The following is a 21,873-nucleotide window of genomic DNA, read 5'->3' as shown; positions in this document are numbered from 1 at the left end:
TTAAAATTTTTTAAAACCCAATATTACCATCGTTTCCTCTTGACCGACACCTCCTTCCTTCTCCAACTCTCGTCCCCTTCATCCCCCTCTCTCTATCAACACCAAACCAATGAGAGCAACTGCACCGTATTCGCACTATGCATGGAGGTTGAGGACAATGACAACTGAAACACTACTGAGCAGTGGAACCACGATTTAGCAGACACAACTTCCTCCCAGATAACATGGATAAGTGCCCACCGACTTGTGCACTCTACCCAATCAAAGCTGAACGAGACAAACCCCATCACTCGCTGCCAAGACATTATTCAATTCATCTCTAAAACAGTGTTGGAGCCACAATCCATTTTGCAAGCAAAATTGTCGTCTTTCCATGTTAGAGATTTAGGATGCAGCCGGCAGTTGAGAGATTTGTTTTGTAAGCTGATGGACCAGAGATTGAGGATGCAGGATGCAGCCAATGAGCCCAGGTCCCATGCTTCAGTCGATGCGTCGAAGATTGAGGATGTAGTCGGCGATTGAGGAAGTTGTTCTATAAGCTGATGGACCAGAGATTGAGGATGCAGCCGGCGAGCCCAACCCCCTTGCTTCAATCGATGCATCGGAGATTGAGGATGCAGTCGGCGATGCATCGGAGGTTGAGGATAAAGTCGGTGATGCATCGGAGATTGAGGATGCAATCGGCGAATCCAGCCCCCTTGTGTCATTCATCACATCGGAGATTGAGGATGTAGTCGGCAAGCCCAACCCCCTTGCTTCATACGCCGACTATTTCTATTACTTGAAAACCAAAAATGAGGAGAAAAGTGAACCAAATCTCAAGAGATGCCAGTCTAGCCTTTCTCTCTTCTTCTTCTTCTTCCCCTTATTCTCTCTCCCATGTTTCATCGCCGCCACTAGTAGCGGACCCTTCTACCTCTGTCCTTCTCTCTCCCCTACCGATATGTTTCATCTCCTTTAACTTTGATCACAACAAGGGATGATGCCTTTATGCCTGTGGATGAACTCGGAGAAAGTCGTTGATATAAGAGTCAGTGATGTTGCAGAGAGATGATGTCATCACTGTAACATGGTTGAATCTCATTTCCAATAATTAATCAACACTGAAGTCATGATGTTGAAGCTCATCCCACTGCTTGTTGTCTTTTGGGGTTGAGGGGAAGATTTGTGCTGGGATCGCCATTGGGGATATACGAGGCAAATTTTGGATGGGGGAGACTAAAGGTGGAGTCATCTTTGAAACATTGTTGTCTTCCCGCATCGGCCTCACTCACCATTTCCACTCTCATGATGAGTGGAACTGATTTAGGGTTTCAGAGGATTTGTTTCTCGAAGAACTTGAACTGTGTGAGATTGATTGCTTTCTAGAGGAATCTAAGATGTCAAACTTAGAGTACCAATCGTTACTTGTAAGACTTAGACAATTGTTAGAAACAATAGGGGTAGCTCTAGTCAATTTTGAAATAGTATCTTTATTGGCATGGATTCCTTGGACGTTTTAAAAAGCTATGGTGACTTTAAGGCTTTGTTTGGTTTGTGGGAAGATTTGGGTGGGATGGGAAAGGATGGGATGGGATGGGAAAGTGTAAAAAATGAACTTTCCATTGTTTGGTTGTATTGGGATGGGATGGGAAAGTGTAAAAGGGGATAGAAATGGCACTGTTCACCTTCCTCTTCAGAGGAACAGAGGCGACAGCTACCCCTTCATCTCCCACCTCTCGCACTCTCTTTCTCCTCTTTTCTTCTTCTTCTTCTTTTCTTCTTTTTCTTCTCATTTCAACCTCTCCGTTTCCTCGACCTGTACATTGACAGCCCATGCTTAAACTCGGGGGTCAAAAATTCTTCCACCTCATCTAACTTCAGTCTCGTCAATGGTGTCTAGCCTTCCCTCAAATCGTCAATGGCTGGCATTGGCATAACCTGCGCATCCGTGTTGCTAGACTTGGACACGATGCACACCGCCCCATTACACAATGCGCCTATTCTCTTTTGAGATACATGCAAAACAGAACCAAGAAACGCTGAGTGTGTGTCTCCCATTGTTACTCAGCTTTTCCGTTCCGTCTAGCTCGGTTAAGTATCCTTGTCTAATAATTAGTTGTAGCTTGTCGATGCTCACAGGATTTTTTTTCTTCCTTTCTAATCACTTAAGAGGTTTTCTTCAACGTCCATTTCAATGGAAAATAGAAAGCTCATTCATATAGACCCACTAGTTGCATTTTGTTTACCTTCTTGCTCCAGAACGCATGCTCCAGTTGAATTTTGGAGATTGAATTTGTTCATATTGATGGGAAATTATGATAATTTTTAGCATTTTCTGAGGATTTCAACATGCCCATATTATTTCTGACTCATAAAGAAAAAATTGGTGTCTTCGTAGTTTCTAAGGATTTCAACTTGCCAGAGAAGATGCATATGGGACTCTCAGCGTCGATTTCTTTGGTTTCTGCTAAATTCATTTTGCATAAACTTTTTGGAATATTCGGCGTGGTCACTGGCAGATTTCTCTAGTTTACGCTGGTGGTTTTCTTCTATCCAAATCAGATTTCTCTGGTTTACGCTGGTGGTAGCATGTCTTCTGGAGCAAAGACTATGTTGTTGTTAATGTGCGTGGATCTTCGGCGTCGTCGTTTATGGGAGGAGGGAGGGCGGAGGGAGATGAAAACTCGAGTTTTCTCGAGTTTTTCCACCGGGGTTGCACAGTTTTGATGCGACCCCGAATCCTTGATTTTGGGATCTGGAATTCCACCTTTTTCTCACCCCATCCCATTCTTTCCCTCAAAACAAATATGAGAAAATGGAATATTTTTGGAATATTCCCTTTTTCTCATCCCCATCCCGCAAGCCAAACGGAGCCTAAAAGAAATGTTGAAAGTCATGTTAAGTTTTAGAAAATTTCCCATTTTTTAGTAACTCGACAACTTCAAACATTAATTAGGGAGGATAAACTAAAATTATAAGAGGTCTGAGCAAAAGGATGGACCCAATTGGCCCATTCCTCAAAACAGAAAGTAACCTCTAAGAGAATTAACTTCGGCAGTTAGCCGATCAACAACCTGATGAGTCTGATATCCGACTCAATTCACCGCAAGGTTTGAACCAGAGGACTTCACATTAAACTGATGCACTTAATAATGAGAAATTTAGAGTTCACTTTACCTCAAGGATTTTTATTAGGTTTATGGGTTTTATTTACCAATACCACCGCCTATAATACTATCCCCTCGAATTTTGATTCACTCCTCCACCTGTTACTATTCCAACTGTACCAATCGTACCAAAATTTATGGGGTGGACCGATCAATAAGAACCCCAAGAAAAAATCACTCTAAGATCACTATCCTTTGTTGATTTAACGGGTACGTTTCCTAACCACAACCTCCTTTTTGTATTGAGCACGCATGGTTTACAAATGATTCCTTTAAGGAGGTGGTGAAGGAGGCTTGGCAAGTACCTTCATCGTCTTCAGCTATTTCTCTGGTTCGTAATGCTTCTAAATCTTTGCGGTCTCTCACTAAGTCTTGAAATATGAATGTTTTTGGTAATGTTTTCAGAAGAAAAAGATACATTTTGAAAAGAATTGAGGGAATCCAAAAATTTTTGGAAATAAGGCCTTCTCGTTTCCTCAATGATCTTCAATTTTCTCTCCATAAGGAATATTTCAACATCCTCAAACAGGAGGAAATTCTATGGAGCCAAAAAGCTAGATTCAATTGGCTAAAAAATGGTGATTCAAACACCAGATTCTTTCATACTGTGGCTCTTAAGAGGGGTCAGTCAAAAAAGATTTTGGCCCTTAAAGAAAATAATGTGTGGATTACTGTTAATGATGAACTAAAAAAGATGTGCAGAAATCACTTTATTAGTTTATAATCTTCAGTCAGTCGAAATCATAACCTTGATCCTTGTTTTGGCGATGTTCATAACAATATTGATCAATGGTTCACCCTAGTCATAGAACAAGAAATTAGAAGCATTGTTTGGAGTTTGCCAAACAATAAAAGCCCAAGTCATGATGGCATTACTTCTGAATTTATCAAAAATCATTGGGACATTGTGGGCCCATCTTTTACTGATGCAATCTTTGAATGCATTGACAACTCTGAAATTCTAGACTATTTTAACCAATCTCACATTGTTTTAATTCCAAAAGTGAAACACCCTGAAACAATGAATCAATTCCGTCCTATTGGTCTTTGTAACACTATTTACAAGGTAATCGGGAAGCTTATTATGGCTAGACTCAAACCTCTCTTGCCGAAATTCATTTTCCCAAACCAGTCTAGCTTTGTCCCCTGTCGGCATTTAAAGGATAATGCGATCATTTTACATCAAGTTCCCCATTCTTTCAAAAGGAAAAGCGGTAAGAAAGGTTTTGTTAGAATTAAATTTGACCTTGAAAAAGTTTATGATAAGCTTGATTGGTCATTTATTAAAAAGTCTCTTGATTTCATTAAAATTCCTAAGAGATGGGTTAATTTGATCATGAATTGTATTACCACCCCTAGTTTTAACATTATCTTTAATGGTTCAATTCTTGAACCATTTAAATCCACAAGGGGTCTTAGACAAAGGGACCTCTCTCCCCCTACATTTTCCTAATTTGTCTAGAAACTCTTTCGGGTATGCTTAACAAAACTATGGCTAATGATGAGATGAAGCCATTTAAATTCTCTAGAACAGGCCTGAGTTATCTCACATCTTCTATGCAGATGACTTGTTTATTTTTCTAAAGTCCTCCATTACTCAGCTCAATTGTGTGAGAAATATCTTGGATAATTTCTGTAATGCTTTTGGGGAAACAATTAACTATAATAAATCTACCTTGTTCACATCAAGGAATGTTCCCCATAGACACACCCGAATTCTAGCCTGAAAAATTAGGGTTAGGGCTTCTAACAACCTTGATAAATATCTTAGGCTCCTCGTTTTTAGTGGCAGGGTTACTAAACATACCTTACATTCTGTGGTTGACCATGTTCAAACCAAATTAGCAGGATGGAAGGCAAATACTCTTAGTCTTACTAGTAGATTAACCCTTCTCTAATCTACTTTATCCTCAATTCCCCTCCATGCCATGCAAATTTTTTGTTTACCCTCAAGCACCTGCCAAGATGTAGACAAAGATAGAAGAAATTTTCTATGGGAAGTTCTCTCTCTCTCTCTCTCTCTCTTTTTTTTTTTTTTGCTTCAGTATGGGAAGTTCTCTTCATCACAGGAAATTGCATCTCATTAAATGGGAGAAGATTCTAACTCCTAAGCATGTTGGAGGGCATGGAATTAGGGACCTTCACTCCTTAAATCTAGCTCTTCTCACTAAATTAGCATGGCACCTCTACTATAACCAAGATAGTTTGTGGTCCAAAGTCCTAATTAGTAAATACGGTACGGGGAACTGATGTTTTGGACCCATGCGTAAAAGGTCATGATTCTTGGATTTGGAAGGGAATAGCTAAAGGTTATAAATTTCTTAGGGAGGGACTCATACGTGCCATTGGGAATGGAGAAGACACTAACTTTTGGGATGGCCCATGGGTTACTAGGACTACCTGTAGGCAGAATCAATTGCATGGGCCTCTCCCAAATGTTAATTTGAGGAGTGTTAAAGACCGTATAACTGCTTCTGGTGATTGGGACATCTACCTGATTTCTTCTCTCTTGCCAAGTGATATGGTTGAAAAAATCATGGCAATCCCTTTAAATTTAGGGTCACAAAAAAATGACCATTGGATATGGCCTGACACTAAAGATGGTAATGTTTCAACTAAATCAGTTTATACATTTATTAGAAAAGAAAATGATCTCCCTAAAGCTCAAGCTTTTAATCTGATTTGGAAAGCTCCATTTCAACCAAGGGTGAAAATATTTTTGTAACTGCTTTATCATAGAAAACTCCCCACTCGCGATGCTCTAATAAAGAAAAATATTCAGGTTCCTAGTGAATGCCCCTTGTGTAATGAAAGCATGAAAACGATTGATCATTTGTTTATAGATTGTAGGTTCTATAAAGAAGTTTGGAATTTATATGATAATCATCTCACAACCATTAGTGTACTAAACTTTAAGAGTTGGGTTGAAAGTAATCTTGAGACTAGTAATGCTCTCAAGGCGACTTATTTTAACTATTTAAATTGACTGACTTTGAGGGCCCAAAATAAAAAAGTGTTCAACAATATCAGTTACACTCCCACTTATATTACAAATCTTGTGAAAAACTATGTTGACAATTTCCTGTGTGCCCAACATACTAATGCTCCTGCCAATAATCAACCTAATTGCAGAGTCTGGAGAGACATCAAATGGGAAGCTCCAGGTGATCAATGGATTAAAATCAATACATATGGAGTTGTCAAGGGCCAGAATGGTAGTGCTGCGATTGGGAGTCTTCTCCGAGATCAACTTGGACAATGGAAATGAAGCTTCACCACTTACATTAGAAATTCCCCTATCAACTTGGCAGAATTGTGGACTGTCAAATGTGGGTTTGTCTTGGCATAGAACTCGGGCTACCGCAAAATCATTTTGGAGTCAGATTCGCATTCCACCATTCAAATTCTCAAGGGTGGTCGGGATGACCATTGGCGTCTTTCTACAATAAGCAAGGAGATCAAAGCTAATAGAGATTGGGAAGTTCGTATCAATCACTGCTACAGGGAAGCCAACAAATGTGCCAATTTTATGGCTAATTTAGCTTGGAGCACTAAGATTCGGTATAGAGAATTCCTTATACCTCCTAAAGAGTTTAACTTTCTTCTGTTTGCTGATGTTATGGGGGCAATCACCCCTCGTTTAATTTTGATTTGAGTCTTTTGGTTTCTATTCTTTGTTTTTTTTGTTTTTTGTTTTTAAGGCTCTACCAGGTGAATAAAAAAAAAAAAACTCTAACATAGGCTGGAGAAAGGAAAGAAAAAGAATTGCCTTTTCCGTTTATGATTCTCGCCCTCGGCTAAGTAGCAAGACGACAAGTTAAAATGTTAAATTCTAAAGGGAGAAAGGAACAAAAAGAAAATTTAAAAATAGAAAGAGATTGAAAGGTCTCTCCTCTCTAACTCTTGCCCAAGTAAAAAAGTCTTAAATCAGAAGTCAATCCCCTTTTAGCCGCTCTTTACATTTTGGCCCCAAACTCATTTTCAGTTTGCAGCCTACCATTTCTCTGCAAGTGCCTCTTCTTTTTAAAAGAATACAGCCTCTCTCTCTCTCTCTCTACTTAACTGTTCCTATTTATTTGCTTGCGACTTTCTTCTTAACGTTAGTACTCTGCTGTTGCTCTTCCTTTCCCACACCACCACCAGTAGTAGTAGTAGAAGGACTAGTACCACTCACGCTTCCATTGCATTCCTGACTTTGCCCTTTTCCATCCGACTTGCCTTTGGGAGAAGTACTATTGTTGCTATTGCTCTCTGGATGCTGTGGGATCTCAACTGCAAAGCTAGTCTCAGTTACACTACCTGATATTGGCTGTTGCGATGGCGGTGAATGGCCAGATCCCGGGGGAGGAAGGAAAACTCCAGTGCCCGGGACTGGGAATCGAGGTGGAGGATGCCTTGGAGGAGGAACAGCAGGCCATCCAGTTGATGCCGATGGGATTGGAACTGGTGCCGTGGGATAAGGAACCGGTGGTGCAACCGGAGCAGTAACGAACAGTGGCTGCATGCCAATGCCATTGGGAGGAGGGAGATGTTGAGGACGGATGGGTGGCGCCGGCAGCACTCCAGTTGTGGGTGTGGGGACCCCTCCATAATGCTTGTTAGGACCTGCAGGATGACGAACATTACCCAATGGCCTACCTGGTGATGGGCCCCAGGGAGATGGTGATCCTCCTGCACTTGATGAGGAGGGACCACGTGAGCTATCACTAGGCATGGTTTTCTTTGGCTGAGACTTGGTAAAGGTGACAACTATGCGCTGTTTGCGGACAGAGGGGATTGCATGCCTTGCAAAATCTGCACTTTTGCCTTGCATCGTGAGCAAAGTTCTGTATTTGCAAAACGGACATCAGATCAGATCAGAAAATTGACACAAGAACTAAGATATCATAATATGGACCTCTATGTCGCACATTGATCTTGTAACAAAATTTGGTAAGCAGCTTTAAGGAAAGAGAGAGATTACTGTTTGATAAACTGACAGTATATGTTTGATAAAATCACCAGATAACTAAATTATTCTAATATGTAATTTTATTCCCTGCCTGAAAACTTCTCTTTCCTATATATCCAGAAAGAAGAAAAAGATTATAATATTTGAAAAAGCTGTTACTTAACCAAAACCAAAAAGGAAAGAAAGAGGAAGCTGTTACAGAGGCACAAAAATAATTTGACAGATTTATGTAGTTCTAATCAGCCTTCTGCTATTGTATAAAGATACATTTCCATAGACGATAAAAGGAATATGATTCATTACTTTTTTCTGGTATATTACAAAAAAATATATTCATCGTTTGCTTCACTCTTCTCTGCAAATGCAACAACCTGAAATCATGTCAACTGGTAACTGTCTTCCAAAACAAGCTCAAAATGTAGCAAGGTTAAATGTCAAGCACTTGAGGATGTTGTGGCAGGGAGTGTTCACCATATAAATTGTTGTTTCAATTTTATATCATATCTAGTTATATACTTCTATAGGTACTGAAGGCTCTAGCACTCTTTGTGGCAATGATTGCCAAAATTCAAAGAATGCACAAATAATAGTTTATGTGATTCATCCTAGGGGTGCTCACAGTTCGGGTAACCAAACTGTGGGCCTTTTTTTGTAACCGAACTGGTACTACCAGTTTTTAGAAAACTGGTAAGCGAAACCGAACCGAAGCCAATCGGCTAACCGGTTGACCCATTCAGTTAACTGTCGGTTCAATTTGTTGGTTTTTTGGTTTTTAAATTTTTACAATATATATTATGAAAATATATAAATATATAATAAAAATTATAAATATATATAAAATATTATATTTTAAATAATAAATAATATATCATATATTATAAATATAAATATATATAATGCATATTCATTAATTTATAATATATAAAATATATATAATGTACATAAATATATATAAAATATATGTACAAGGTTAATTCGGTTAACCGCCGGTTTTCTATATTGGTTAACCGAAACTGAACCGACCGATTTAGTTAACTGATTTTTCAGTTCGGTTTTGGTCAGTTTTTTCGGTCAGTTCGGTTTTTCAGTTTTTTTTCTCACCCCTAATTCATCCCATTGTGCATCATACTCAGGTCAAAAGTCCATTTACATCCTTGTAGAGTATTTTGCCATCAACATCTCAGGAGGAATAAATGTCTATGGTAATTAGACCTGTTCACGGGCCGGGCTTCGGGCCTGACTTTACACTATGTCGAGCTCAGGCTTTGGGCCAGGCCCATTCAATTTTTGGCAAAAGCCAAGCCCGAGACAGCCCATGAACAGGTCTATTGGTAATATACCAAAACTTACAAAAAATAAAAATGTGTCCAGGTTCAATTTTATAGGTGGTTAACTTTAAGCACCCAAGAAAACACAAATGATAGTGTATATGCTATTTCAGCTTTGTACATCAGGCTCAAGTCAAAAGCCCATTCAAGTCTTTGCATGTAGAGTCAATTTGACAATCTAGATCTCAAAAAGAACGAGCAAATAGTGGATATCAAGTTCTCTGAAATTTTATGCTAAGATCACAAACAGAATAACCAAGTCCAAGTTCAATTTTGCATGCTCTAAGCTTTCAAGAGCCCACACATCACAAATTATACCAAGTAAACCCAATAATAAAGAACCAAAATAATAAAAAAAAAAGGTAAAACCCAATAAGTAGAAGATCCCTGTACTAAAGTTGATTAAGCAACCAGAACCTATAATCAAACAGGGTTCGAATAGTTCTTACCCTGCTGCAAGGGAGAGCTTGAGAGACCCTCTGTAATCCCCAGGGTGGTCCACTACAATTACTCTGCCAAAAGTCATGATGCACTCTGTTAAAAACAGAATGCAAACTGGCCTTCCAAACCATGGTGGAAACATGTGAGGCTGTGAGTGGTCACCCTAGAAGTAAAAGCCACAAAATTAGGTTGTATATCATACTGAATTTTATTACATAATTTGTGATGATATATACAGACTCTAACCTCGTTAAAGAAATCAATAATGCATGAATCTGGCTTCATGGTCATAACTTGTAAGTGAACTAGGTGATCTATAACATCCTGAAGCAACCCAGGAATGGGTTCCATTTTACAATCTGCAAAAAATGATTCATGTCCAAACAAATTGGCATTTTAGGGAAAATTATCAACAATTTGCAGATTAAAAGCATAAGGTAAAAGTTAATACATGCCTTTGAAGGTCCCAGTCGCACTTCCCTCTTCTGGAGGTGCATCAGCAATGGGGATACCCAACTGAATCATTTCTCTACCATGCCCCTTCATTGGTCTCTTTGAGACTGCAAATGTCTGTCCTGTTTTCCATCATAAGGATTGCTCAGCATTTGTTGTGAATTAAAGCCAAAAAAAAATCCATTGAAAGAGTTAATAGGCATCTGCAGAAGTGCAGAAGACAAATAATAATGCAGATCCATGTTAAAAATATCCAAAATACAAAAGTTGCAACAGCAATAATACCCAAAGTTAAAGAAACTAGGATGAGACGACTCCTATTCTTTCCCCCTAAGAGAATAACACTTTACTGAGCCTAATCAAATCAACCTTTTTTTGGCATTAAAATAAAAAATCGCCCCTTGGAAGTCAAAAATTAAACTGCTAGATGCAATTAACTTGAAAATATTTTCATATTTTATATGTAACTTATATTTATCCCCCAAAAGCCCCATACTGACAATTTCCCAATAATTGAGATCTCATTATTTCTTTTTTTTTTTTTTTTTTTTTTTTGAGAAAGGCATCTCATTATTTCTTAACAGCCTTGATTTCTAACTGCAATCAAATTTACTATTTAAAAATTGAAGTTGTGAGTTTGAATCCTAATTGGTGATCATCATATCTAATGAACAAAGTTTATCTTGTAAACCATCATGGAAATCCCACCTTGAAAAAAAACGAAGAAGATACTAATAATAGTAAGTATTAAATAGAGCAATTCCATATCAAATTAGCAACTAAAGAAGGCATGGATTAGCACAGGGTTAAGCATTCCATGAAATAGGCAAGTTGATATATATATATATATATATATATTTTAATTTTCTGCCCTCCAGCTTGGCAGGCCATTCGTAGACCTGTTTCCTCGTTCATGAGTTGACTGACTTGCCAAAAATTCTAAGTGGAGAATACCAGAAAAGAGATCAACTTTCCCTAGTTTTTAAAAGTGAGAAGAAACTAAATTGCAAGGGATTTCTGATGACTGAGGAGAAAAGAAATGTGCATGACTGAATGAATGCACAACTTGTGAAAAAACAAAAAAAGATAGAAGGAAAATCCTGTTAACATATAATGCAAAATCCTGTTAGCTCAACTGATCAGAGCACCATTTATTAATACAAAAGTTGTAACCTTGTAGTTTCAAGTCACTATATGGGCTATCTATCGAAAAAAAAGTCCCTACATAAAAGTCATCCCTACAACCTTTAACATAGTGAATTCAAAGTTAAGTCATCAAAACATAGCAACAAGCCATGTGAGGTGCGCCTAGGTTCACATACAGTGCACTGTGCACCCTAGAAAATGAGGCTTACCTATGAACCTGGGTGCAACTTTTAAACCACGGGCTTGGCCTAGCCTACATTTTGGTGTTTGGAATCCTTCCCTTGATGGCTGTATTTAAAATAACTTAATTTATCCATGGTCATTACAAGATCATTAATAGTTGCATCAATGACTAAAATATGATGCTAGTCCTAGCATAGATACATCTCACAACTACTACTGTTATTATTTTATTTTTTATTTCTATATTTGTATTGTAGTCAAAAGACAATGACCATTTCCATGATTTTTCCCCATAGCAAACAAATTGTGTTTAATAAAAATAAATCTATATTATACTTGGAAAATAATTAGGTCCAGCTCAGCAGTGCTCTTTGCTCTTTGTCACTCTCTAAAAATTCTCCTTTTTGAATTTTTTTAATTTAAAAAGTAACCAAAATGTTGGGAATTCAATGTTAGTAGTGCTCATTTCCACCTATATCCATAGTATTGACCAATAATACATTTGCAGTATCATTTACACATCAGCTCATATACCCAACACAGATCAATTCTGTATCCTCTCACTAACTTCATTCTATTCAAATTTATTTCACATGACCATTAACTCCTATAATTTAAGCCAATATTCTCTCTCATTAAATACTCTCCATTCAAATTCAAATTGATACATTACTCACCTCATTAACTTCTATGCTTAAGCCATTATTCTCTCTCGTTTTCTCACTCTTGCTAACTTCTTTCCATTCAAATCACATCATTAACCCTGTACCCTATGATTTCTATGGTATAAAAACTGCAAGAAGATTTGAACCCAAGTCTTTAGGTTGAAAGGCAAAACTACTACACCATGTTTCACCTAGTTATAATTGCATGGGCTCTAAATTTTAACCTTTAGACATTCTCTTAAAATATGTCTATCAAAAAATTTAAAAAGTTAATTGGTTATTAAAGTATATATATTTATCAATATTAACAAGAATTATATCGATTTGCTAAGAAATATGATATGCATTCATATTTTTAGTTCCATCATTTTTCAACATTTTCCAAGTGTGTTCCGGTAATTCACATTTTTAGTTATTAAACTCAGGATGATTGTTTTTATTCGACCTGTTTATAGTCATCTAAGAATAAAATTTGGTATTATTGATGAATTTGTTTTGATTTATTTGAGTTTCCATGGTGTATCCATGCATATCTTAATTTTTCCACCATATCAATGCATATCCTGATGCGTTTCTTAAGTTGCCTTTTCAATACTCTGAACCTTGTCTAGTGTCTACATCATCTTGCTAAAATGGATCATCCCATTTCTGTTCGACATAATATCTTTCATAAAAACAATCATCCTGAGTTTCATTTATGTACCAATTTAGAGATACTTCTAGATCAAGGCCCATAGATGATAATGATAATGAAGAAATAAAGATCACATATTTCCCAAATATAAGCATTATTTTTTTAATCATAAAATTATGTAGCAGAAAAAGGAAAACGAGCAAATGGACTTGCCTTGGAACTGTCCTTTCCGTCCAGCAGCTCTCAACTCATTTACTAATGAAAGAAGTTTTGAAATCTCTGAGCTACCAAAAAGTTCTTCATAAAATTTCAGTCCTTCAACAACATTAACCTGTAAGACAAGTTTCATGCTTTTAATGAGTAGAGTAAGCAAAGAAAAGTGCATTAATAAATAAGAACAAAAACTCAGTCTCTTTGAAAACAGCAGTCACTAAAACTAGAACTACAGGATTTCACTCTAGTATTACAAGATATCATACCGTATTTCCATCAAATATCTCGATACCCACAAAAGTTTTGGGAACAGGAGTTTGGATGGTATCTGCAGCAGCCATCTGGGGGGCACTAGAAGTACCTGATGTAAAAGCAAAATGAATTAATATTAGAGCTTCTTTATAACCTAATGCTGTACCTAGCTGAAAGAGTAAATAAGGCTGTAACCGGATCAGACTCAGCAAAATCCGACTCTGATCTGATTATGAAAAGCTTGCATCTGAATCCGATCATATTTGAAGACCTTGGATTCAAATTCGGATCCGAATGGACTTGGATCGGATTCGGACTTAATCCAACTCCGCTTTAATTTTTTAAAATACAAAAAAATTAAAAAATTAATTACCTTGCAGCTTTTATATATAATAAATTAATGTAAATATACATACTAAATTTATTATATATAATATAATATAATATATAAAAATATATTTTTTTATAATTTTAAATATAATTATATAATATATATTAAAATTAATAAATATTATAATATAATCAGATTCGGATTTTAATCGGATCAGATGGAGTCAAATCCGAATCCAATATGATTATTAATCAGATGCAGAATACAAAATCCGAATCTGACCCGATTAAATAAAAAAAAAAACATCATTTGAATTCGAGGTAATCGAATTGGATGTCGGATTGGGCCTCGGATTTTTTGGTATCATTGACAGGCCTAAGAGAAAATATAATCAATCGGAAACCAAGTTAAATAGGAAAAATTTTAAAAATATAATAAAACTAAAACAATGGCTTATAGTTTAAAATTTCTCAAGGTTAAACTCATGCATTCATATTATACATAGGAAAATAAAACTAAAACAATGGCTTATAGTTTAAAATTTCTCAAGGTTAAACTCATGCATTCATATTATACATAGGAAAATTTTCTACAGGTTTTCATAAACCACATTGTAGTCCCATAAATCAAATAGTGTATGCACAAAAATAGGAAGCAATAGAAAATCGTGAGTTATTGATGCTCAAAACCGGATAGGTTTCTATTGAATGCTAGGTAGGAATTATTCAAATTTTGGAGGGAATTAAATGGATTGAGAAGGCATTTGAAAGAGTAGAATAAAGAGGTCTATGGAATTATTAAGGATAAGAAGCAACTAGTAGTGGACTAAATGAAGGAACTCAATGAAAAAGAGGGTGAGGAAAATTTATCAAAGGCTAAGAGAAATGATGGATAGCAATTAAAGGGGGAATTGGACCTTTTACTCAAAAGGGTGGAGATATATACGCAGATGGTTGAAGAAGGGCAATGGGAACTCTTATTTTTTTAATTCAATGGATAAAAGGAGGAATAGAACATTGCACGAATATTTGTCAATCATTTTAAGAATCTTGTGGGATCTCCATTACCATCTACATTGGTTGTTTAAGGTCTAGATGACTCTCCCTAGGAGAGTAAATGGTTTCTTAGTTGGAGAGACCCTTTGAGAGTGAGAAAGTTAAAAAGAGCTCTTTTTTGAAAGGAGGATGTAATGGAGGTTTTCGGTGAATTTCATGGCTTTCTTCCAAGGTTCTTGGAAGGAGGATGTAATGGAGGTTTTCGGTGAATTTCATGAAAGGGGAATTATAAAAAGAGGCCAATGCCACTTTCATTGCTAGCCACCTTAAGGACTTCGGGCTATTAGTTTAGTGGGTAGTCTTTACAAGATTATTTCTACGGTCCCTTTAACTAAAAAAGGTATTTCCTTTTATCGATTATCAAATCTCAACTCCAAGGGACTTTTATCCAGTGAAAGCAAATCCTATGTCAAAGTTCAATAGAAAACTAACACATAGGAAACCAAAAGATATGTTAAGAAATGACGGCAACGCATGTTAGATTTGGAAAAAAGGCTACAACTTAGTGGATTGGTCCTTCTCTGACCTGGTGCCAAGTATGGATGTGGTAAGTTATGGACAAAATAGATTTAAGGTTGCCTAACATCTTGTTATACTCAATATTGGTAAATGGGGCAATGAAGGATTTCTTTCCTGCTAAATAAGGATTAGGCAAGGGAACCCACTTTCATCATTCCTATTCACTCTAATGGTGGATTTATTGAGTCAGCTAATAACTAAGGCTAATAGAATGGCAAGTGGGATGGGAAAGGATTACAACTACCCATCTTCAGTTTGTTTATGACCTAACAGTTTTTTTGTGAGGATAGGTGAGGAAGATAGGAATCTAATGCTCTTGATCAAGTGTTTTGAACGTATCTCTACTCAGAGATTCAATCTTAGCAAAAGTTGCATATCAAGAACCAATATGGAGGAAGCAGATTTGGAAAGCACTAGTTCTCTTGGATGTTCGATGGAGTGGCCTTTTAGATATGTAGGCCTTCCCCTTCATAGCACCCTTAGATTTGATAGTTTTTGGAATAATATTATTGATAGGTTAGCAAAGAAACTGGCAACTTTGAAAAGAAATATCTCTTTGGGGGTAGTAAAATCATATTGATAAAATTGACTTTAGCAAATCTTCCTATTTACTACATTTCCATATATATAGGATTTCCATCCTAATTGCCAAAAGATTAAATAAATCATGATGGACTTCCTATGGAAGCCAAGGAACCTTGAGAAAAACCATCTGGTTAATTGGTAAACATAAACCACGTGTAAGAACAAGGAGGGCATTTAGGTTTGGGTAGACATGCTCTTAGAAACTAATCATTGTTGGGGAAATTGTTATGGAGATTTCAATATGGAGTTGCAAAGTTGTCAAGGCGACGCCTCACCTAATTGCCAAGCAGTTTTTGTATGTTGTGTCATAAAATACTTTTATATTCTTAATTTTTTGAGATTATAATTATAAAATAGTCATTATTAAACTAAAATATTCATTACGCGTGTTTATAACTAATATCTTCTTATTATTTTCTTATTTGTTAGGGTTTAATCAACACAAACATTGCTAACTGTTGTATTACCCTCAAAGACTTCAAAACATGAACCAATAAGGAAGAACTTAAAATTTTGTCTAATTGACACATTTTCCACCTTTTCTTTTCTTCTTTTCATAAACAATAAAGGGGGTTCAGCCCCTATATTTTTTGAATTTTCCTTTCTTTCTTCTTTTTCTTCTCATGGATATGTTGATTTTCTATACTTTAACATTAAGTTATGAAAATTATGGATAATTATTAAGGAAATATGGTTATGGAACCTAGGGAACTAGCCTAGGATATATTTTTTACATAAAAAAAAAAATCCATCGCCTAGGCGACAAGGTGCCCCCCCTATCGCTTAGCCTCGCCTTGGCACCTGAAAACTATGTGAAGTTAGGGAAAGTTGTGGCACAAAGTGATCAAAATTATTTGCCTATCAAAACCAAGTGGTCAAAAGTGTTCATGGCTAGGGCTACAAAGTCAAGTTGCCCAACTTGAAGAATTTCAACTACATCAGGCTCAAGTTAGGGTTCAAGCCCATTGAAAAATTAACAATTTTCCAACCCAACCTGACCCAAATTGCACCCCGGCTCATGATCTTCTAGACAACATTTTTTCTATAGTACATAAGAAAATGCTCACTAAAGAAAAAAGAGAAGTACATCAGATAAGATGCGCTGATGTAAAGCCTTGTAGGCACAAAAAGACATTTAAGATACAATATTTACCCATTCAATAGTTTCCCAAAATTTTTCCCCAAAGACATCCCTATTGGCGTCCACAATTCTAGATCAACCGGCACCCCAAATTTTTCTCTTCACTTTCCATAATCCCCAAAATACAAAAAATGGAATGCAGCTCCAAGAAATGCTAGCCTTCTTGCAACTATGGATCTTAGGCCACTTGGAGAAGATTTCCTCAGGGCTGTTAGGCCAATGGAATTGGACTCCAAGTGACTGTGAAACCTCCATTCGTGAATTCTTTCCACCACCTTTCATCTCTCTTGTATATCTTTCTTAGCATGTTCAAGTTTATTTAATAACATGATCTACTTCTCCATCTTTTTTTACAAATGATCTACTTCTCTATCAGTCTATCTTGCAGTGGCCTCCTAAACTTGAATACAACTGAGAAATGACTGTTAAAAACTCATAATACCCTTCCACACACACCATAAGTAGAGGATATACTTCCTTTGGTTCACACTCAAATCTGATCACCCCATATTTGCTTGCCATCACCCTTCACTATGTCTCTCCTCCAAATAACACCACCTCCACAGCCACTTATCAAGCAAAGCTTTGTTAACAACTAATACCCTCCTAATCCTCAACCTGCCATTCTTCTTAGGTTTATGCATCCACCCACACCCCCAATTGATGAGATGAAACTTCTTTCATATCCCCCTTCTTCTCTAACAAAAATCTCTACACAATTCTCTATGTTCTCCGCCACCAGTGCAAGAATTCTTTTGAGTAGGTCATATTGGCAAGATAATAGCTAGTAGACTCTCAATTAGAATTATTCTTCCACCCAGGCATAAGACCTATTCTTCCAGCCCGCTTGCCATTTGTCCACTCTATCGAAAATAAGTTGCCATGTTGATGCTGAAGCCTCTGTCCACATTGGCATGCCCAAATAAGTTAATGAAACTCACCTATCAAGTGCTGAGCCGCAATCTCCTAAGAACTCAAACCCCACCTGACCTACCCCCATCATCACACTCTTTATGAACTTTCTGTCCTGACAAAACTTCAAAATAGCTCTCAGATTCAATACCAAGAAATAATAATACTAATATTTTTTTAGAAAAGGTAAACTATTGTATTGTATTATAGACAAAATTATAGATCATGATGCTAAGGGAGTGTTAATAGAGGATAAAACTATTTAGGTGACTCATTGATGAAGACCTTCGATACCTTTTCTGAATTTGCGACCCTTGGGCCTCGGCATTGTTAGGAATTGGAAAATAGTATCAATCACCTTTTTGACTAGAAGACTATCCCTTATTTCATTGACACCACCTTTTTGTGATATGATAAAGTTAAGCTTTGAAGGCTGTAATTTTGGTAATCCAAGCAAATCAAGAATTGGGAGCATATTTTTTAATAGGTATAAATGTGTTATTGGCTCTCTATAAACAAGTTGGTTACAGATACAAATTTTAATTCCTTTTTTGTATATGATAACCTTTTTGTAAATCAGGGCAGGGGGTATAGGACTGCTTGGTTAGTGTTTTGTAAATCCCTGTGTACAACAGCTTGTTGTACATGTTCTATATTTTTTATTTTGATAATTTTACATGTTCTCTATTTTCTTTAATGAATTTATTACTTTACCTGTTCTCAAAAAAAAGGACGTATTTAGGCTATGTATTAGTGGCTTGTAGGGAATTCTCTATATGTGTATGACTAGACTTGGCATCTCTTATGCTGTCAATGTTTTTTTTTTCTTTTTTTGATAAATGAATGGAATTTTATTAAGCATAGAAGAAGTGTACAATCAGCCTAAGAGGAGGCACAAGATGTTACCTCCCCTTAGAGCTGAGCACTGAGAAAAAGCACACTCTAACTGGAAATTACAATTACAAGGTAGCCAAAAACAGATCACCCCTTGTTTAGCCAAAGAATCAGCCATAGCATTTGCCGTTCTGCTGATCCACTGAAAGCTAACTGCCATATTCCTTGCCAGCCAATTAACTTTCTTCAAAAGGTCCCTGTAACCCCAAAAGACTGTTTCTGGATTTGACAGCCAGCCCACTACCATCATGGAGTCCCCCTCAACAATCGAGTTCTCAACTCCCAATTGGTTAGCAACCTGTATACCTTGTACCGCTGCTAATATCTTAGCCCTTGTAGAGTCTCCAACTCCCACTGGTCCTGAGAACAAGGATAAAATGTTGCTGTCCTTGTCTCTCAAGATCTCTCCTATACCCAAGGGCCCTGGATTACCTTGACTACTTCCATCAAAATTCAATTTAATCACTCTTTCTAGAGGAGGCTTCCATTCAGCTTGTAGTTTGTTCTTTGTAGAAGTTGTGGATAGGGGTGTTCAAGGTCCGGTTTGGTGCGGTTTGGAGAAGATCTCAGACCAAACCGGTAAATTACAGTTTGAGAAATTTCTAAACCGAACCAAACCATTTTATTACGGTTTGGTGCGGTTTCTAATACGGTTTGGGGACTTGGGCCATTCTATGATTCTATTGGGCTTAATGCAATTAGAAAGCCCAAATAGCTTCCCTAAAAATTAAAACTTAAAACTTCTATTTTATTATTTTATTGTAAAATAAAGAGTTTATTATACATTTATAATTTTATGCATTCAATTTAGATAATTTATATTATATATATTATTTATACATCATATATTCATATTATATTTATACATTTACATTATATATATATATATATAATTTCAGTTTAGGTTTACAGTTTGGTTTGGTTTATTAAATCCAATAAACCAAACCGAAACCATAAACCGTAATTTAGAAAACTACCAAACCGAACCAAACCACAAATTTGGTTTGGTTCGGTTCGGTTTTACAATTTGAACCGTATAATGAACACCCGTAGCTGTGGATGCCACTGCTGCCCAATTCCTCCTTAAATCATTATAAGAAAAAATCACAAACAGGTCTGAAGTTTTCAACCAGAAAATTGTCCTTGTCAGTATACACTCCTTTACTTCAGCAAGGCTTCTCTCCTCTTGAAAAATTCTAGCATTTCTCTCCTCCCAAACTGTTGTTAGTCAGTATATGCATGCCCCTAGGAGTACACATCTTTTGGCTGTTGAGAAGATCCTTGCTTACTTGAAGAGGTGCCCAGGTAGAGACGAGGTGTGCTTTATCAGAATAATAGTCATATGAATAGGGGTGTCAATCGACTGATTTTGGATTGGATTCAAACCTTATCAAATCAGATTTGGGTGGTCCAGTATAATTATTGGATTGGGCCAATCCAAATAAATTGGTCCATATTTTTATTGGTTTGAATTGGATCTAAACCAAATTTTCAATAATCTGATCATGAGGCCAAACCCTTGTCCAATTTGAAACCGATCAAAACTAAAGCCGGCATAAAATTACTTTTATGTAAATACTTTTACAAAAGCACTTTTATAAATTTAATTTTATGAAAAATTTTAAGAAAGCACTTTTATAAAAGTAATTTTATGAAAAGTACTTTTATGAAAACACTTTTACAAAAATACTTTTACGAAAGCACTTTTACAAAAGTACTTTTACAAAAGCACTTTTATAAAAGTACTTTTACACAAGCACTTTTATAAAATCACTTTTACTATAGAACTTTTGTGAAAGTACTTTTATTAAAGCACTTTTACGAAAGTACTTTTATAAAGATACTTTTACAAAAGCACTTTTACAGAAGTACTTTTACAAAAGCACTTCTATGAAAGCACTTTTGTGGAAGTACTTTTATAAAAGCACTTTTACGAGAGCGCTTTTATGAAAGAATTACAAAAGCACGTTTACGAAAGTACTTTTATAAAAGTACTTTTATGAAAGCATTTTTACAAAAGCACTAATACGAAAATACTTTTGTAAAAGCACTTGCACTTCTACGAAAGTACTTTTACAAAAGCACTTTTACAAAGTACTTTAATAAAAGTGCTTATGTAAAAGCACTTTTATGAAAGAACATTTAAAAGTGTTTTTTCAATGCCAAAAGGGTATATTTTTGTAATTTTCAGATTTTCTTCATTTTAATATATTTTTGTAAATTTTATATGTTCTGTTTTTTTATATAATTTTTGATATTTCATCCAGTTTGAATTGGATCCAATCCAGTCCATTTACATTTTAATGGATTGGATTTGGTTTGTATTGGATTTGAACTGGATTGGATCCAGTCCATTTGTAAATAGACTCACATTAGACTGGATCGGGTTGGACTAAATCCAGTCCAATTGACACCTATACATATGAAGATTGAAGTGTATATTGATGTGGACTAGGCCAGATGTGTTGATGATAGGAGATAGCTTTTAGGATATTGTGCTTTTGTTGGAAGAAGCATTGTTTCTTGTAAAAGCAAAAAATAAAATGTTGTAGCTCTGTCTAGGGCTGAAGCAGAATATAGGTCAATGGCTCATGGTGTGGCAGAGGTGTTATGGACTTACGGTTGAGGTCTTTGCTTGAAGAGTTGAGTATTGATTATGAGATGCCCTTGATGTATTTTGATAATGAAGCCTCCATCAACATTCACACAATCCAATACAGCATCATAGAACAAAACACATTTAAGGTGGACCAACACTTCATCGGGGAAGGGTTGCATCTTAGGAGAGATTTCTTGGTCATATGTTACATCTGATATGCAGTTGGCCGATGTCTTCACCAAAGCAGTTGTTAAGAGCAAGCTGGAGACAGATTTACACAAGTTGGGAATGACAAATATCTATTCCCAACTTGAGAAAGAGTGTAGAGATGCAGCAGCAAATTGGTTTGTTATTTTTTATTCTCTTTATATGTTGTTATATATGGGTTTCAGTTCCTGTTAATATTGCTTTCTTTAATTAAG

At 36.3% G+C, this 21,873-nt stretch overlaps 1 protein-coding gene across 1 annotated transcript in view; it reads right to left on the bottom strand.

Annotated features, from left to right (window-relative positions):
• Positions 1-6,900: 6,900 nt before the first annotated feature.
• The window catches only part of LOC104586031 (RNA demethylase ALKBH10B-like), a 28,276-nt gene continuing 13,303 nt past the window's right edge, over positions 6,901-21,873 (bottom strand). The window contains exons 4-9 of the mRNA XM_010243234.2: positions 13,430-13,524; positions 13,164-13,281; positions 10,325-10,444; positions 10,116-10,228; positions 9,878-10,032; positions 6,901-7,975 (exon numbers count right to left, since the gene is read on the bottom strand). Coding sequence (XP_010241536.1) covers positions 7,222-7,975; positions 9,878-10,032; positions 10,116-10,228; positions 10,325-10,444; positions 13,164-13,281; positions 13,430-13,524 — 1,355 coding nt within the window. The 3' untranslated portion in view covers positions 6,901-7,221. The remainder of the gene's footprint in view (positions 7,976-9,877; positions 10,033-10,115; positions 10,229-10,324; positions 10,445-13,163; positions 13,282-13,429; positions 13,525-21,873) is intronic.

Source organism: Nelumbo nucifera, chromosome 3 (assembly GCF_055504915.1).
Source record: "Nelumbo nucifera cultivar China Antique chromosome 3, China Antique-T2T, whole genome shotgun sequence".
Lineage (NCBI taxonomy): Eukaryota > Viridiplantae > Streptophyta > Magnoliopsida > Proteales > Nelumbonaceae > Nelumbo > Nelumbo nucifera.
This window is presented reverse-complemented; position numbering and strand designations above follow the sequence as displayed.